Source organism: Borostomias antarcticus, assembly GCF_949987555.1.
Source record: "Borostomias antarcticus genome assembly, chromosome: 21".
Classification (NCBI taxonomy): domain Eukaryota; kingdom Metazoa; phylum Chordata; class Actinopteri; order Stomiiformes; family Stomiidae; genus Borostomias; species Borostomias antarcticus.
The window spans coordinates 18,375,511-18,394,420 of NC_140254.1; the positions used below are offsets into that span (position 1 = coordinate 18,375,511).

The 18,910-nt window shown below is 49.0% G+C and overlaps 1 protein-coding gene across 1 annotated transcript; it reads left to right on the forward strand.

Annotated features, from left to right (window-relative positions):
* Positions 1-13,857: 13,857 nt before the first annotated feature.
* tcf19l (transcription factor 19 (SC1), like) lies at positions 13,858-16,154 on the forward strand (the record flags this gene model as incomplete). The annotated part of the gene is made up of 3 exons (XM_084455033.1): positions 13,858-14,149; positions 14,581-15,643; positions 15,815-16,154. 3 exons carry the CDS (start codon positions 13,858-13,860, stop codon positions 16,152-16,154), a joined length of 1,695 nt encoding a protein of 564 aa, XP_084311159.1.
* Positions 16,155-18,910: the final 2,756 nt, after the last annotated feature.

The window sequence follows — 18,910 nt, forward strand, 5'->3', positions numbered from 1 at the left end:
AAAGAACCCTGTATGGCTCTAGGTAGTAGCTGACCTCAGGCAGAGAGCAGGATACCAGTGTTTTGGGAGTTGAGGGCGAAGCTAAGCTAGCTAGCTAACGATGTTGCGTTTCTCTGCGTTGTTGCGTCTCCCTCTTGAAGGACCGTCAGGCGGAGCCTCTTCTGGGTGAGAGAACAGTGTTGTGGCTTCCTGTGTATTTGGCCTCTAGTGTATCTCTACGTGGATGGATCTGTATGGGTGTTTGTACTAATGCTAGCCATCATGACTCCGTGGGGGGTTGGGGGGGGGGGGGGTGTGTGTGGGGGGGTGCTAGGCTCACTGTGCTGGGCGGGGCCAGGCCAGACCCCTGCTCCCTCCATCATCAGCTCAGTGATGACGCCTGTCTGTGCCGACCACGATCCGTCTATAAACCTCCCCCCGCCTCCCTCGTCTCCCGGCTCCTAAACGAACAACTCAGCTGCTCCCCCATGGCGTCGTCATGGTACCTGCAGTCATAGCTTCAGTGCAAATATAAGCATACAGATGTGTCCGTCCGAGGCCCCGCGGAGGGCACACACATGCACATACATGGTGTCGCTGTTACATGGGTGCAGGTCAAAATGTATCTATATGTGTATGTGTGGGTATCGTTAGTGTACGTGCTGACTAGTGTGTGTCTCTTCTCCCTTTGTACAGTATGTGTTTGTGTGACAGAGTGTGTGTGTGTGTGATAAGCAAGGGCAGTAGCGATTAACATATCAATTGGCCTTGTTATGACACTCCGTTGTTCTTGAGGACATGCTGTGATAAGTCCAGTTGAATATTCTGACCCAGGTTATTTATATAAAGTTATTTCTTATTTATAATGGGACTAGTAGCAGTAGGAGCATAGAGAGAACTCCATGGGATTAAGATGTAATAATCTGGATTAAATTTCCAAGGATTAGGTTTCCTAAGTTTATCACAGCTGCACTGCCTGGTAGTATGCAGTGTCAGTGTGTCTCTAGTATGACAGACATAGTTCATATTACTATTCTATACTACAGCAATAACCACTGCATGAAATGTACATTCTACATGAGTTGTACATTCTATGACCCAATGCTCTTGGACCAAGAGCATTGTGCCATATTGTAAAATTGAGTTAGAGTTTGCGAGACAGATGTTCATGATGTTCATGTTTAATCACACAAACAAGTGGCATTTAAACATTTGGAGGGAACAATTTCGATTCTTAATCAGCTACGAGCCCAGGTGTCCTAGGTGTGCAGTTTACATCGTCTGTGTTCGTATCTGTGTGTGTGTGTTGTTGTGTGCGCTGTTGTGTGTGTGCGTCTGTATTTCTGTGCGCCCTGTGCCAGTTTGACTACCTTCCCGTGTCCCAGTGGGATTGAACAGTGGTGCTCTACTTGTGTATAATGTGACGCGCTGTGAGGAGGCGTTATGGCTGAAGCCCCCCTGGGTGCATCTCTGACTTCATCATGGATTTAGCTACGGATTCAGGAGACGATCGTCCCCTCAGCAGTTTCCGGACGCGTCCGACATGAAAATCGATTGATCCACCTCATCGCTCTTCCCCTGCTCACTTCATCTCTCTCCTTCCGTATCTCTCTCTCTCTCTCGCCCGCGCGCTTTCCGCATCCATCTTTCTCTTCCTCCCTATTCTCCCTCCGTCTATCTGCCCCTCCATCTCTCTCTGACGCTCTCCCCTCTGTCTATCTGCCCCTCCATCTCTCTCTCTGACGCTCTCCCCTCTGTCTATCTGCCCTTCCATCTCTCTCTGACGCTCTCCCTCCGTCTATCTGCCCCTCCATCTCTCTCTGACGCTCTCCCCTCTGTCTATCTGCCCCTCCATCTCTCTATGACGCTCTCCCTCCGTCTATCTGCCCCTCCATCTCTCTCTGACGCTCTCCCTCTGTCTATCTGCCCCTCCATCTCTCTCTGACGCTCTCCCTCTGTCTATCTGCCCCTCCATCTCTCTCTGACGCTCTCCCTCTGTCTATCTGCCCCTCCATCTCTCTCTGACGCTCTCCCCTCTGTCTATCTGCTTCTCCATCTCTCTCTGACGCTCTCCCCTCTGTCTATCTGCCCCTCCATCTCTCTCTGAAAGCTCTCCCCTCTGTCTATCTGCCCCTCCATCTCTCTCTGGCGCTCTCCCCCCGCCCACCTCAATCTCCGGAGACGCAGACTTTCATACCATCCCTCAGGAAAGATAGCCAGACAACGATACGATAGGATAATACTTTATTCATCCTGTCAGGGAAATTGTGTTGCAGCATGACACATAACAATAGACAAACACTAAACTACAACAAGACAGACACAACAAGTACAAAACAATAAAACATTAAAACAATAAAAACATTAAAAGGCAACCCTTCCCCTCCCTCCCCCCGAAGCGTCCTCCTCCAACCCCCCCGGAGTGCGCTCGACTTCGACAGCTCCTCTCTCAACGTTGTCACACTATACACAGCACCCTCCCTCAGGGTCTCTAGGCATCAGGGCTGCCCCACGCGGCCCCTCTACCCGGACCCAGCGCACCTGATCCTCACCCGCCAGCGGCCCTGTCGCCCGGCTGAATCAGGTGCGCCGCATTCGGGTGAGGGCGGGGTCGGGCACCCCTGCCGTACGTGTATATACTGTTCATATAAGGGCTTCCTGTGCAGTATCTGCAGTCCGTCTGCTTTCCGTGTTCCCTCTCCTCCTCTCCGCCCTTTCTCTCTCTCTCCCTCTCTCTCTCTCTCTCTCTTTGTCTCTCTCTCCCTCCCTCCCTCTCCCGCTCTCTCTCCCTCTCCCGCTCTCTCTCTCTCCCTCTCTCTCCCTCTCTCTCCCTCTCTCTCTCTCTCTCTCTCTCTCTCTGTCTCTCTCTCTCTCTCTCTCTCTCTCTCTCTCCCTCTCCCTCTCCCCCTCTCTCTCTCTCTCTCTCTCTCGGTCTGTGTCGTTGTGTTTCCACTGGGTGGCGTGGTGGCGGCGCCGTGCCTGACATGACGCGGTGAAGCCGTGTCGCCCGCCAGCGTTTTACCTGGTTTCTCTGTGCTGCTGTCGTCAGGTGGTCCATGAAGCCTACACCCGCTTCACCGAGGACTCCACCAGGTCCACCTGGGACAATCCCACCGAGACCACCGAGGTCACCATCAAGGTGGGTAACGGTGACAGAAGCAGTTCAACGACCACACGCAGCTTACAGTGTAATTGTATAGTTATAACACTGGTATAGTATCCAGTCCATGTTAATTGCTTTGGATTTAGCTGGGTGAATTAGGGAAGGTAGTGGATTGATAGCTATTATATCAGGTAGTGCTCTGTACAGTATTTTGTCAGGCTCAAAACTCATCTCTTCAAGAAGTACTACAACAATCCTCCCACCTAAGCACTTATTATATTATATTGCACTGTACTTTAGATTGTGATTCTTGCACTTTGCCTTCAGCACTAGATTATGCTCTTAGTCACTTGTTTTAGAAAGGAGATGCACTTGTGAGTTCTGGCAAGTAGTAGTACATTGGCTCTTCCTACGTTAAATGCAATTATTGTTAGTCGCTTTGGATAAAAGCGTCTGCTAAATGACTGTAATGTAATGTAATGTAATTGTAATGTCAAATTTCCTCGCAGAGTGGGAAGAGCAGAGCAGGACGAGGACAGGACCAGTGCATTCATGTAACTCGTGACGGGCTTTTGCTCATGCAAGGAAGTCTGAAACTTGACAGTGTGAATTATTCATTCATGCTTTTTCGCTGACCTCGTTCTACTCTTCCCCTTCACACACACGCTCACACACATACAAATGCTTTCTCTCGCTCTCGCTCTCGCTCTCGCTCTCTATCTCTCTCGCTCTCTATCTCTCTCTCTCTCTCGCTCTCGCTCTCTATCTCTCTCAATCTCTGTTTCTCTCATCTCTCTCTCTCTACCCAGTCCAGGTGATCACGGGGATGCTCTGCTTGTCCTAGAACACACCTGTTTTGTGCTTACATACAATGTGGCGGAGGGGGGGTATTTGTACAGTGGGGGGGGCAGATAGGCTTGATGTTTGTTGGGGGGGGGGGGGGGGGGGGGGTGCTGGGGGTGTTGTGGTTGTTTTTTTTAAGAGGATAACAGTGGTTTTAATTTGGGTGCTGTTTAGTGTTTTGTAAGGATGTCTCAATAAAGAGCATCTCTCTATCTCTCCCCCCCTCTCTTTATCTCTCTCACTCACCCCCTCTCTCCCTCAGGGTCTGGAGGTGTCCAAAGCGAGCCACTACCACGCCCTCTCCTCCGACAAGAACTTCCTGGAGATGAGCGACTCGGGGGTGGAGTTTAACTCCTCTGCCCTCCCATTGGACAGCGACACCGACGTCCCTGTGAACTACGCCTCCCCCAAGTTCCTCCTCAACCCCGACGACCATGCGGCCGCCACCGTTGTCGAGGACGACTCTGCCATGAGCGCCAGCCCCGCCACCCTGCCCCGGTCCAGCGTCGCTTCCCCTTCCGGCGCTTCCGACGCTGCCGGTGAGCTGGTCGGGGGCTCGCCTCTGCCCCCGGAGGCCTCTGCTGGAAGTGCTGCCCTGGAGTGTGGAGACCAGGTTCCTGCTGAGAGCACCTGAGAGGACCACTGATGTCTTCAGCCTCAACGTTCCTCAGATAGACACACACACACACGCACGCACGCAGACACGCACACACACACACACACACAAAATACACACACACACAGTACTCACAATCTGCTCCTGAAATACTTTCCACATTTCACCCGAACACACACACACACACACACACACACATACATACACACACAGTACTCACAATCTGCTCCTGAAATACTTTCCACATCTCACCCAAATACACACACACACACACACACACACACGCCAAAACATGATCACAGCTTCTTAGAGTAAAGATATGAACATATAGGACAGTTATCTCTTTCACACACACACACACGCGCACACACACACACACACACACGCACACACACACACACCCCACAGCACAGTAATATGTCCGTCTCATAGCTGCACAATAGTTCTAACGCAATACTCAAAAAAAGAAGAAACAAAAAAGTAGAGCTCTATCAAATCACGACAACAATGCATTATGGGTAAATGCATGCATTACACATTTAGACTTAAAACTCTCCACAGAAGGCTCCCAAAGTGGCCACACTTAGTTCAGATTGACAGTGCATGTGAGCCTCCGCCTGGCCAAAGAACCACGTAGACTTAGACACCCAGAACACAGCAGAGTTCTTAATAATCATATGTTCTGGATTGGAGTCATAATTCAGGCATATTTCACTAGGACCTCAGTTCAACCCCTCAGTGACACCCCAGCCAACCAGAGAAAGTGCTTGTCTCAGCATTCACAGAACAGGGAATTAAACCCTCGAGTGTCCTCTTACTCTGTTCCTGCTTCTGGAAACAAGACCGCCATATAAAATAACACCACGTCATGCAAGCAGATGTTACTGGAGTCACCGTGTACTGTATCCCTCGTCCACTTCTGATGACATCACCTGCAGCCTGAATGCCCATTACCTCGTCACTCATTTGACTCCTAATCTGCATCACAGAAGACACGAATGGAACAATCTGGAATTTCCTGGCCATTCTGCACTTCTCTTTTCCTCAACTGACTAACTGACCGGCGTCCTGGCAGAGGAAGGCGGAGTGTGTGGGCTTAGTCTCTTTACAGACAGATCCTTGGATGGCAGAAGGTGAAAGGCGACCGAGATGAGTTCCTGAGAATGACTGACTTGCATGAATCAAAGCCTCCCCTCTTTACGCTCTCTCTCTCTCTCTCTCTCTCTCTCTGATCCTCCCTGACGCTGCAGCACGGTTTGTCCAAATAAACTGAGCTTTGAATCGATGGCTGCTAACGATTAAGCCAACTCTCCCCGGAGACACTGAAAACTCATGGAAAAGAGGGTTCATTGGGGAATAGAGCCAGTAGACAAACACACAGAGACCTATCAGAGCGTATCCACCTTGCAAACGCACACTCCATTAGTAAACAAGCAAAACAAACAGCCCCCTGGTTTTTTTCTTCATGGAAATAACCTGCTTCCTAACCAGGCTACTCTCATCTGTCCATCATTGCGGACATAGCCCATATATATAGTGTACTGTATGTTTCTAGTGCATCTACAGGGTCCATCTGCTGCTGTAAGAGTAGGACAGGGCCGTTGAAATACCCACAATGCCCTTGTGATCTTTGTAGTACCGTTGCAGGTCTATTCTGATCAGGTCCTGTCGTGTTGGGCTGGATGTTCGTAACGTGCCAGCAGCGCGCGGGAAGTTGGAAGAGGCTATAACTGCTCAAGGCATTGTGGGACTTTGCGGAGGTTTCTGTCTGAAACAGTAAAGCACAAACATGATAAAGGTTTGTGATAAAAAAAATAAAAAAATAATAGCAGCTACTGTAAATATGATCCCCTGCAAAGAATGAGAATGACTTCTGATCTGATCTGGTCTGATCTGACTTCTGGTTTAGATTCATTAGATTTAATCGAATGTTTTTGACATATTCTTAAAAGGCACCGTGAGAATGATGAGAAACATATATTTTGAGTGTGAACGTTACTAACAATATAGTGTACTTGACTATTGATAATAATGTCATTAATCGAACATACGGACATGCTGATTTTGTATAAGAATTTTTATCACCGTGGTGATGTAGTTGGTGCAGATTTCTCGGCCTATAGTGGAGGGTGTGTATGAACAGGCTGCCTGAAGATAGCAGAGATGAAGAGTCCCTCTAAGCTACAGTCTCCATGGTTACCAAAGGGCATTAAGATTCTTCGCCTCCTTCATTTGCCAGCTGAAGGAGGAATGATTCCTGATCCAATTTTAGATCAAATTTATTTTGAGGGACCCTATTGAAAGTCTACAGATTCTCAGCTATACTATCAACAAATCAACTGTAACACCCTTGATATGCAAAAACTGGTCAAGGTTTTCAGGTTATGGTTACAGTTAGGTTTAATGTGTTAGTTGGCTGAATGTTTATTGATAATTGGCTGAGCATACTGTATAAGTGCCCCTCAGAATAAAGTGTTACTGAATCTTTAGCAATATCAGTGCTGTATGAGACTCACACATCCATTCAAACACTGACTGCTCCCTATAGACACTCAGCATAACAGCTGCTCTCTCTGGCACTCTTGTACATATATATACTGCATGCATGTAGGCATTGCCAAATACTCTCTCTTTCTTACTGCAAGGCTTATGCAAGATCTTTTATATCTGTCAAAAGCAGCATCCTTCCTCTCACTATGTTCACAGTAGACACCTGAACACACGATGAAGATGGCCTAGGACACATACTCCTTCCTAATACTACACACCACCTGGTGCGTACACTTGTATACTACTAGCTTTTGTAGATGTTAAAGTCTAGGATTCATGAGATAAGCACAGGTTCTTAAACCAATCGGTCTGAAATCTAGTGCAGAGAAGTGGGCAAGTATGAATTACACGGACAAAGGAAGGAGACTTGGGGTTTGGAGATGGAGGAGTTCACACTGAACTCTCTCTCTTTCTTCAAGGCTCTCTCGTGTCGTCCCTGCGATAGTTTCAGCACCTGAGAATGTCTCTTTTCATGAAAATGCTTGACTGTTTCCAGCAGAATCAGTCACTATCACTATTAGTTGCTACTATACTGTTAATATTGCTTTTTTCCCCCTCTCGCGATATTCTGCTGCCCAGTAGATTTCGTGTTGCCTTCTCCAGAGTTAGCGCTGCATGTGTGACCTGCGAAACGGCAGGAGTATCTATATTTGAATTGCGCTGCGTAGATCCTGCCGACGTTGTCTGCCCGTGTTGCCGAGGGAGGTATTCTCATTGTCAATGTTACTGAGGCTGAGAGACTGGAACATGACTCTTGACCCTTGACTCCCATGACCCTTACCGTCACACCCACAGGCCTTTACAGTAACTACACCCGGTCGCCAGGGCCAGGACCACGCGTGGGAGGGACGAATGAGAGGAGGAAGGGTGAAAGGGGGAGGTAGAGGGAGAGAGGGGAGGTACAAGGAGAGGGAGAGGAGGAGATAGAGGGGGGGTGGAGAGGGAGGGAGAGGAGGAGGATAGAGGGGGTAGAGAGGGAGGGATAGGGGGAGATAGAGGGAGGGAGAGGAGGAGAATTGAGGTTGAGGGGGAAGTTAGAGGGAGGGGGGAGATTGAGGGAGAGGAGGAGGAAGAGGGAGAGGATAGAGGTTGAGGGGAGAGATAGAGGGAGAGGGGAGCGATAGAGGGAGAGGAGGAGGAGATCGAGGGAGAGGAGAAGGGAGAGGTTGAGAGGAGAGATAGAGGGAGAGGAGGAGGAGATCGAGGGAGAGGAGAAGGGAGAGGTTGAGAGGAGAGATGGAGGGAGAGGAGGAGGAGATCGAGGGAGAGGGGGAGGGAGAGGTTGAGAGGAGAGATAGAGGGAGAGGAGGAGGAGATAGAGGGAGAGGGGAGCGATAGAGGGAGAGGAGGAGGAGATCGAGGGAGAGGGGGAGGGAGAGGTTGAGAGGAGAGATAGAGGGAGAGGAGGAGGAGATCGAGGGAGAGGGGGAGGGAGAGGATAGAGGAAGAGGGGGAAGTTAGAGGGAGAGGGGGGAGGAGTGAGGGAGAGGAGAAGGGAGAGGGGAGAGGGAGAAGGGGAAGTTAGAGGGAGAGGGGGGAGGATAGAGGGAGAGGAGAAGGGAGAGGGGAGAGGGAGAAGGGGAAGTTAGAGGGAGAGGAAAAGGGAGGAGAAGGGAGAGGGAAGAGGGAGAAGGGGAAGTTAGAGGGAGAGGGGTGAGAATAGAGGGAGAGGAGAAGGGAGAGGGGAGAGGGAAAAGGGGAAGTTAGAGGGAGAGGGGGGAGGATAGAGGGATAGGAGAAGGGAGAGGGGAGAGGGAAAAGGGGAAGTTAGAGGGAGAGGAAAAGGGAGAGGAGAAGGGAGAGGGAAGAGGGAGAAGGGGAAGTTAGAGGGAAGGCGAGGGGAGTCAAAGTTGTAGTTGAGAGGTGGGAAGAAGACTACAGAGAAGACATCAGGTTGACTAGAGGTGTGGAGGTGTGGAGGTGTGGAGAGGTGTGGAGGTGTGTAGAGGTGTGTAGAGGTGTGTAGAGGTGTGGAGGTGTGTAGAGGTGGAGAGGTGTGGAGGTGTGTGGAGGTGTGTGGAGGTGTGTGGAGGTGTGTAGAGATGTGGAGGTGTGGAGAAGTGTGGAGGTGTGTAGAGGTAATAGACAGAGAAGGAGGCGTGTCCTGTAAGGAGGCGGGTCCTGTGTGCTAGTGAAGCTCCGCCCTCATGACCCACAGGTGATAGCTTCACCGTAACTCCATTTCCATAATATTCAGGTCTGCCAGTGTTTTCTTGATGAATACCATATTATTATTCAATTCCCATTCATTTTAACCAGGATTGAGGTAAATGATTGTGAACAGGTACTTTGTAGAAGAGAATCGTTCTATATTGATGTCTGTATGGCTCTGGAACAATCATTTATATGACAGATTCTGTATATTGTTGGTGAGGAATGTTTGGCATATAATCAATAATATATATCTTCCCTTCATTATTAGATTGCATTGGCTGATGTTTACAGGCATGACAAATGTGACACAAGCAAGATCCACCCATTCTAGCAAAATGCTCATTAACGTCTAGACTGTGTTCTTCGTTTCTGCTGAAACACAGGTGTTTCAGGTGTGCTTGATTTAACTCAGTGGGAAGTAAACTATGTCATATTTATTCAGGAAACAGGCCCAGTGTCTCAGCAAATGAGGAGATGCATGCCAAGACTTTGTAACCTTGTGGTTGAATGTTTTCCCTTTTTGTTTCATTTTGAGATGTTTGAACAGTCATGCTGTACATACAAGTATTTTTTTTTTACAATTTTGGCGTAAGTGCAAAGTTGATGTGAGTTAGTTCCAGAGCTGTATACTGGTAATCATTGACTTTTATAATACTTCATCTCCATGAACAAACAATGCCCTTGTATGCTAAAAGATTATCTATTTATACTATACTGTTTTGGCATCATGCACAGACCTTTTATAAAGATTTTTTTCTGTATTGAATGAAAAATAAAAGAATTTTGAAGAGAGTGACTAGAAGAGGTACTGCTATTGTGTATTGCATGTTTCATCTGGGGGGTTTTCTAAATCAAGTTACATTTGGGCTACACATTTACACTTATACTTTGAGCCAGGGTGACATAATTAGAAATAGCAGCCTACCTATAGCAAATTAGTTTAAATGTCTTGTCTTGTAAATGTCTATTATAAAGCTATATTGCTTTCATTCCTTGAATACTCAACACTTATGATACACTCCTGTTTTGTTTTCATGTGAGAAAGTCATGCATTTGCATCTTTGTTTGCATCTTTGTTGATGTGCATAAAGAAAGGGCTTCAGGTCCTACTAGTTCAATGAATCCATCCATGTTCAGGTCCTACTAGTTCTATTAATACATCCATGTTCAGGTCCTACTAGTTCTATGAATACATCCATGTTCAGGTCCTACTAGTTCAATGAATCCATCCATGTTCAGGTCCTACTAGTTCAATGAATCCATCCATGTTCAGGTCCTACTAGTTCTATGAATCCATCCATGTTCAGGTCCTACTAGTTCTATGAATCCATCCATGTTCAGGTCCTACTAGTTCTATTACTACATCCATGTTCAGGTCCTACTAGTTCTATGAATACATCCATGTTCAGGTCCTACTAGTTCTATTACTACATCCATGTTCAGGTCCTACTAGTTCTATTAATGCATCCATGTTCAGGTCCTACTAGTTCTATTAATGCATCCATGTTCAGGTCCTACTAGTTCTATTAATGCATCCATGTTCAGGTCCTACTAGTTCTATTAACACATCCATGTTCAGGTCCTACTAGTTCTATGAATGCATCCATGTTCAGGTCCTACTAGTTCTATTAATGCATCCATGTTCAGGTCCTACTAGTTATATTAATACATCCATGTTCAGGTCCTACTAGTTCTATTAATACATCCATGTTCAGGTCCTACTAGTTATATTAATACATCCATGTTCAGGTCCTACTAGTTCTATTAATACATCCATGTTCAGGTCCTACTAGTTCTATGAATGCATCCATGTTCAGGTCCTACTAGTTCTATTAATACATCCATGTTCAGGTCCTACTAGTTCTATTAACACATCCATGTTCAGGTCCTACTAGTTCTATTAACACATCCATGTTCAGGTCCTACTAGTTCTATTAATGCATCCATGTTCAGGTCCTACTAGTTCTATTAATGCATCCATGTTCAGGTCCTACTAGTTCCATTAATGCATCCATGTTCAGGTCCTACTAGTTCTATTAATGCATCCATGTTCAGGTCCTACTAGTTCTATGAATCCATCCATGTTCAGGTCCTACTAGTTCTATTAATGCATCCATGTTCAGGTCCTACTAGTTCTATTAATGCATCCATGTTCAGGTCCTACTAGTTCTATTATGCATCCATGTTCAGGTCCTACTAGTTCTATTAACACATCCATGTTCAGGTCCTACTAGTTCTATGAATGCATCCATGTTCAGGTCCTACTAGTTCTATTAATGCATCCATGTTCAGGTCCTACTAGTTCTATTAATGCATCCATGTTCAGGTCCTACTAGTTCTATTAACACATCCATGTTCAGGTCCTACTAGTTCTATTAATACATTCAGGTCCTACTAGTTCTATTAATACATCCATGTTCAGGTCCTACTAGTTCTATGAATACATCCATGTTCAGGTCCTACTAGTTCTATTAACACATCCATGTTCAGGTCCTACTAGTTCTATTAATACATCCATGTTCAGGTCCTACTAGTTCTATGAATGCATCCATGTTCAGGTCCTACTAGTTCTATTAATGCATCCATGTTCAGGTCCCACTAGTTCTATTAATACATCCATGTTCAGGTCCTACTAGTTCTATTAATGCATCCATGTTCAGGTCCTACTAGTTCCATTAATGCATCCATGTTCAGGTCCTACTAGTTCTATTAATGCATCCATGTTCAGGTCCTACTAGTTCTATTAATGCATCCATGTTCAGGTCCTACTAGTTCTATTAATGCATCCATGTTCAGGTCCTACTAGTTCTATTAACACATCCATGTTCAGGTCCTACTAGTTCTATTAACACATCCATGTTCAGGTCCTACTAGTTCTATTAATCCATCCATGTTCAGGTCCTACTAGTTCCATTAATACATCCATGTTCAGGTCCTACTAGTTCTATTAACACATCCATGTTCAGGTCCTACTAGTTCTATTAACACATCCATGTTCAGGTCCTACTAGTTCTATTAACACATCCATGTTCAGGTCCCACAGCTGTCAACCAACCGGCGCGTGGAGGAAGTGGCGTGTGTTCTCGCGCAAGGAAGCCCGGGCTGGCGCGCCAAATTTCAAAGCACTTCCTGGAGGAAAAGGACGCGAAAAGCTGCGGAGAAATCCAACAAATAACGAGGATTTAGTTGTCTAGAAACGGCAGATGATCCGACTACTCAAGTAATGCCCGAGAAATGAACTTTCGACGGTGCCAACATCGTGTTTTAGGGAGTGAATGAGAACTGCACCGGATTTTTAACCTGATCTAATAGTCGAGGTATGACTCCCAGCTACAATGCATTGGCTAACGTGTATAGGAACCAGCTCGCTGTCCGTGCAGCTTCTTCAATCTGATCTTTATGTAGCCGCTAACTAGCGGACTATTGGCTTCAATAATGCATTAATGTAGACACATTTTCGATTAAAACAATGCAAGTTATGTGGTTGACTGTATTTGCATAGACGATTTGTCAGATGCAGTATTATTTTGTGTGACAAGCGATTTGCATTGTGCTTTGTCGTCATCGCGCGAGCGAGCTAAGCATGCTTAGCAGGCTGTACTAGGGCCAATCCTACCTGGCTACTAGATGTCTAGTGCACTAGCAGCAATATTATTGTTAGTTGGCCTGGCAATGCTCAATGTAAATTCTCAGTTATAGGAAAATGTAGGCTATTGGTCTAGGTTGGAATGCGGAAGTTTGCCAGGCAATCATTACATTACATTACATTAGTCATTTAGCAGACGCTTTTATCCAAAGCGACTAACAATAATTGCATTTAACGTAGGAAGAGCCAATGTACTACTACTTGCCAGAACTCACAAGTGCATCTTCTTTCTAAAACAAGTGACTAAGAGCATAATCTAGTGCTGAAGGCAAAGTGCAAGAATCACAATCTAAAGTACAGTGCAATCATGAACCACACCATGAACCGTGCTCGAGTAATTCATATTCACATGCCTGTCATTCACTTAACCTTGACATTCAAAGTTTTCATGTCTTTAATGTAACTGGAGTTGTACTCTTGACTTGAGTAGATAATGATTTGTGTAAAAAATGTGTGTAATTTATAATAAGCAGTAGAACCGGTTTGTCTTCTCCTGTCTTGTCTTTCAGGTTGAATCCTTTCCTGCCTCCAGCCAGACTGAACCCTGAAGTGTGGCTCTCCTGGTCAGTCTGAACCCTGAAGTGTGGCTCTCCTGGTCAGTCTGAACCCTGAAGTGTGGCTCTCCTGGTCAGTCTGAACCCTGCCGGTCGCATCGGTCAGTTGGACGGTATCTTAGGTAGCGAGCTCCGAGATTCTCCTCAAGCAGCCTCAGCACAGATTGTAGTCTAGTACTTAATGCTCACACTACATCGTTCCTATATTCTACAGTTAACAGTTTTAATACTGCTGCACAACAGTTTAATACTGCTACACTTACTTGTGAGACCTCTCACTACACTGACCTGGACCTAGAATCTGTCCAATCATGGCAAAGTCTACCTAAGACGATCGCTCGTCACTGTTTGGCTGTGGCGGGTGGGGGGGGGGGGCGGGGAGGAGGGAGGGCGTTGCCGATTGGCCGCTGCCATGTTGCCCGGTGCCCAGCCATGTTTCCAGCTGCTGAGGATAGGCTCCTCCTCCTCCTCTTTGGCGGCGGACGCGGCCCGGGACCTGTACACGTTCCGCCCGGCGCACGCGCACTGCGTGTTCCGTCTGGGCCGCGCGGCGGAGCTCTGTGACGTCACGCTGGACTCCACGGCCGTGTCCAGGATACACGCCGAGCTGCACGCCGCGCGCGTGGGCGGGGAGGGGCAGCAGCAGCAGCAGGAGGAGGAGGAGGAGGGCTGGACGGTGCAGATCAAAGACCGCAGTAGCAACGGTGAGCCGCGTCTCCCCCCCCCCCATGCTCCACGGGCGTGGAACGCCATTCATCACGTACACTGTAAAAAAAAACAAAAAGTACACAGAAATTAACGTTATTTTACTGATCTTTTCTGTTTTACAGACCTTTTCTGTTCAAATGTCATGAAAATACAGTAAATTACTTTAATTAAAGACATTTACCATAAAATAAGTTATAATCTGTAAATTGATTGAATAAGAACTGTAATTTAACAGTAGGTAACTTTTGCTGCCAGACATTTACCTTTCTTTTTTATGTGTCAATTTTTTTTTAGTGTACGTTGTTTTGGTGATGCTTCTTCAACAGTGCTTGGTACTGAATGTAAAACTCAGAGCGCCAGTATTGTAAAGTAACAGTCCCACTCCTGCCCCTCTGTTTGAATGTAACCCCCCCCCTCTTCACACCAGGGACCTGGGTGAACGAGGTCCGCCTCCAGGCCGGTGTCCAATGGGAGCTGTCGGACGGGGACACCATCACGTTTGGCGGCCAGTCGGAGCCGAGTGGAAGCCCGGAGTTCTACTTCCTGTTCCAGAAGGTGCGCGTGCGTCCGTTGGACTTCGACGCCATCACCGTGCCCAAGGCGGGCTCCTTCTCCTCGGACATCCAGTACCGGATCAGGACCAGTCTTGACCGGAAGGCGGCAGCCAACCTGGACCTGTCCGCCCTGTCCATCAACCGGGCCACGGTCATCCTCAACTCCATCGGCAGCCTCAGCAAGATGAAGGGCAGCGCCTGGACTTTCAAGAGGAGCGACAGCAACACCTCCGACCCCAGCTCCGTCTCGCCGCCGCCTCCCCCCTCCTCCTTCACCGCTCTCCTCCCTCCCTCCACCCCGCCTCCTTTCCCGGGCGCCGCCCCCTCGGCGGTGACCTCGTCCAAGTCGCTCCCGCCCTCGTCGAAGAGCCGGCGCAAGTCCGCCCACACGGTGCTGCTGGAGGACGACAGCTCCGACGAGGTGCAGGACCCCCGGGGCGGGCCGGGGGAGGGGCTCCGGGCGAGAGGCAGGAAGAGGAGGCGGCTCTACAAGTCCGAGTCCGAGGGGTTCCACCCCCCGCCGCTGCCGCCGCCCAATAAGGCGCTCGTCGACAGACGCTCCTTCCAGGAAGTCAGACGGCCGTTCAACCTCAAGCAGGCGCCCGCCGCCGTCAACAACAAACCGATGGGAAGCTACCACGGCGTCACGGCCGGCGGCAAGCCGAACAACATGGCCTTCGGCTCGGGTCCGAGGCGAGAGATGATGGATCCTAGCCACAGGATTGGTCCGCACACTGGGATAAGCATGTCCGCTTTCCACCAGAAGAAGGCCTTCTCCTCCTCGGCCTCGCGAGGGCGGCGAAGGGCCCACAGCTCCCCTGTCTACTCCCCCCTAATGGTGGGAGGAGAGAACTACACCCTGGTGTCCCCATCCCTGAGGATCTGTGAAGAGGAGAGGGGGAGGGTGCAGTTTGCCAGGTTCCACGTCCAGACCGGGTAAAGTGGCAGCAATTTACTTTTTTTTCTCTCTCCACTCATTCTAGGACAGAAAACTTTATTTATTTAGCTAAAGTCTAGTTAACCCATCTGTCCAACCGTTAAATGGAAATGTGACACCCAACTAAGCGTCCAACAGCCACACTCACTCTCACTTCCTCCTTCCTACAGGAAGCGACGCGGCCGGCCCAGGAAGCACCCTCCTCCACGCCCTTCCCTGCCCTCTCCCTCCTCCTCCTCCTCATCGTCCTCCTCTTCTTCCTCCTCCTCCTCCTCCTCCAGCTCCTCTTCCTCCTCCTCTGAGGGCGAGGAGGAAGAGGAGGAGGAGGGGGGCGCGGTCCAGGAGGCGGAGGCGTGCGCGGCGCCCCGATGCCGCCGCCCCCAGCAGGAGACGGTCCAGTGGATCCAGTGCGACGTCTGTGACGCCTGGTACCACATAGACTGTCTGCACTGCGACCGCAAGAGCCTGCTGCTCGACCCCAACGCCGACTTCCACTGCGGCTGTCGCTGACCACAGGGGCCCGGGATCGGTCGGGGTCTACGCTGACTCCGCCCCCCCCCCCCCTGTCCACCCCTCCCTCCCCCTCCTCCCCCCCCCGCCCTCCTCCTTCTCCAGATTACCTCCCACACTAAAGTCAGCCAGCACCACAACGACTCCGTCTGCACTTATTGTTCCATCAGGACGCGTCGCGTTTTGATGACATCACCCGTAGGGACAGTGACCGATGGTCCTCCTGACCAGCGCTGACTTCCTGCCGAGCCGGGCCTTAACCCAGCTGTCGGCGTCCTGGTCAGCCGTCATGACAGAGGGGTTCTGTCTGACCCACAGTACCTGCTACTGTTGACTACTGTATTCTGGACCGGCGCCGTACAGACGGGGGTGTGATGAAGGTCACTGCGCACGATGGGTGTTTGGATCAAAGCACAGTCACACCACACAGTGTGTTTGGATCAAAGCACAATAATAGCATGGCATGTTTTTTTTGGGGGGGCGTATAATTCCAAATTGGTATAAAAAGAATAAAAATAAAAATACATGATTGTTGATATATGATTATAAGGACTAGATTTTGTATAGATTTCTCGAAGGGTTCCTTGGTGCTCTGACTGCTCTAACGTTCTTAAGAGGTGGACACGGTGTCTGTGGTGTCGCGTTAGTACAGCTATGATATGAGAGAGACTCAGGAGCTCCCGCTCTCTCCATTCCCCTCCTGTATCTCCGTTTAGACGCCAGACCCCCGGGAGGCGGCGGGGGAAGATGGAGGACGGACCATCTAATGTCCCAACATGTCTGCTGTACATAATGAACTGACACGGCTCAACCAGGGGGCTGGCTGGGTTAGTTCCAACTCATGGGACTGCGGAGATATGCCTGTGTTGGGGGCGGGTTTTCAGCGTCTCAAATCAAGACTTTCCTGTTAACTTGTCTTAGTCGATTAGTCACAGTGAGTTGACGTGAGGGTTTAATGCTCTTAAATGCACAGTGTACTTCAATGTGAGGGTGAGGGGTTGAATGTTGAAGATGTTTACGCGTGTACAAAGCCAGGGGGAGGGGGTTTTCTCTGCTGCAATCTCCCTGTCTTAAAAGAGTTGGTTGCATTTGTGATATGTTTTGATATATTCGCCATTGTGGAAGATGAAATAAGATCAAATAAAGACTTTCCTAACCGGCCTCCCCGTTTGTCTGCCTGGTGATACGATCTTTCATCCTTCAGTGAACGCATGAGTCATAGTGAGTCACGTAGCGTTGCTGAACCTTCTTCCGCCTGTTTATACTGTTGTGTGTGTATATGAGGCATAGCTTGTCTTATGTATAAACTAGGCTTTCATGTGCGCACAGAGCTGTGGTGTTGTTCTCTAGGTGTGATGGTCCGCATGGGGCAGCACTGTAGAGAGTGTGTGGGTGGGTGTGTGTGTGTGTGTATGTGTGTGTGTGTGTGTGTGGGTGGGGGGGGGGGGGGATGTGCTCAGTCAGATGTATTTCCTGTACAGTAGATTCTGGGTATTCAGTTCAGGGTGGTTTTAACGTGATGATGGATGTGTTTTGTAAGTGTACTTCCTGTTCCTGCTCACCTGATTGTGAGTCAGTTCAGAGATGATGGACCCACAGGGACAGAGGGGAGGGGTTAGTTAGATTAGAGACAGGGAGGGACAGAGGGGAGGGGTTAGTTAGATTAGAGACAGGGAGGGACAGAGGGGTGGGGTTAGTTAGATTAGAGACGGGGAGAGACAGGGAGGGACAGAGGGGAGGGGTTAGTTAGATTAGAGACAGGGAGGGGTTAGTTAGATTAGACACAGGGAGGGACAGAGGGGAGGGGTTAGTTAGATAAGAGACAGGGAGGGACAGAGGGGTGGGGTTAGTTAGATTAGAGACAGGGAGGGACAGAGGGGAGGGGTTAGATAAGAGAAGGGGAGGGACAGAGGGGAGGGGTCAGTTAGATTAGAGACAGGGAGGGACAGAGGGGTGGGGTTAGTTAGATTAGAGACAGGGAGGGGTTAGTTAGATTAGAGACAGGGAGGGACAGAGGGGAGGGGTTAGTTAGATTAGAGACAGGGAGGGGTTAGTTAGATTAGAGACAGGGAGGGACAGAGGGGAGGGGTTAGTTAGATTAGAGACAGGGAGGGACAGAGGGGAGGGGTTAGTTAGATTAGAGACAGGGAGGGACAGAGGGGTGGGGTTGGTTAGATTAGAGACAGGGAGGGACAGAGGGGAGGGGTTAGTTAGATTAGAGACAGGGAGGGACAGAGGGGAGGGGTTAGTTAGATTAGAGACAGGGAGGGACAGAGGGGAGGGGTTAATTAGATTAGAGACAGGGAGGGACAGAGGGGAGGGGTTAGTTAGATTAGAGACAGGGAGGGACAGAGGAGGGGTTAGTTAGATTAGAGACAGGGAGGGACAGAGGGGAGGGGTTAGTTAGATAAGAGACAGGGAGGGACAGAGGGGTGGGGTTAGTTAGATAAGAGACAGGGAGGGACAGAGGGGTGGGGTTAATTAGATTAGAGACAGGGAGGGACAGAGGGGTGGGGTTAATTAGATTAGAGACAGGGAGGGACAGAGGGGTTAGTTAGATAAGAGACAGGGAGGGACAGAGGGGAGGGGTTAGTTAGATACGAGAAGGGGAGGGACAGAGGGGTGGGGTTAGTTAGATACGAGAAGGGGAGGGACAGAGGGGTGGGGTTAGTTAGATACGAGAAGGGGAGGGACAGAGAGACTGACAAGACAGAGGTGGAGAGAGGTGAGACACGGGGACGGACAGCGAAGACGGA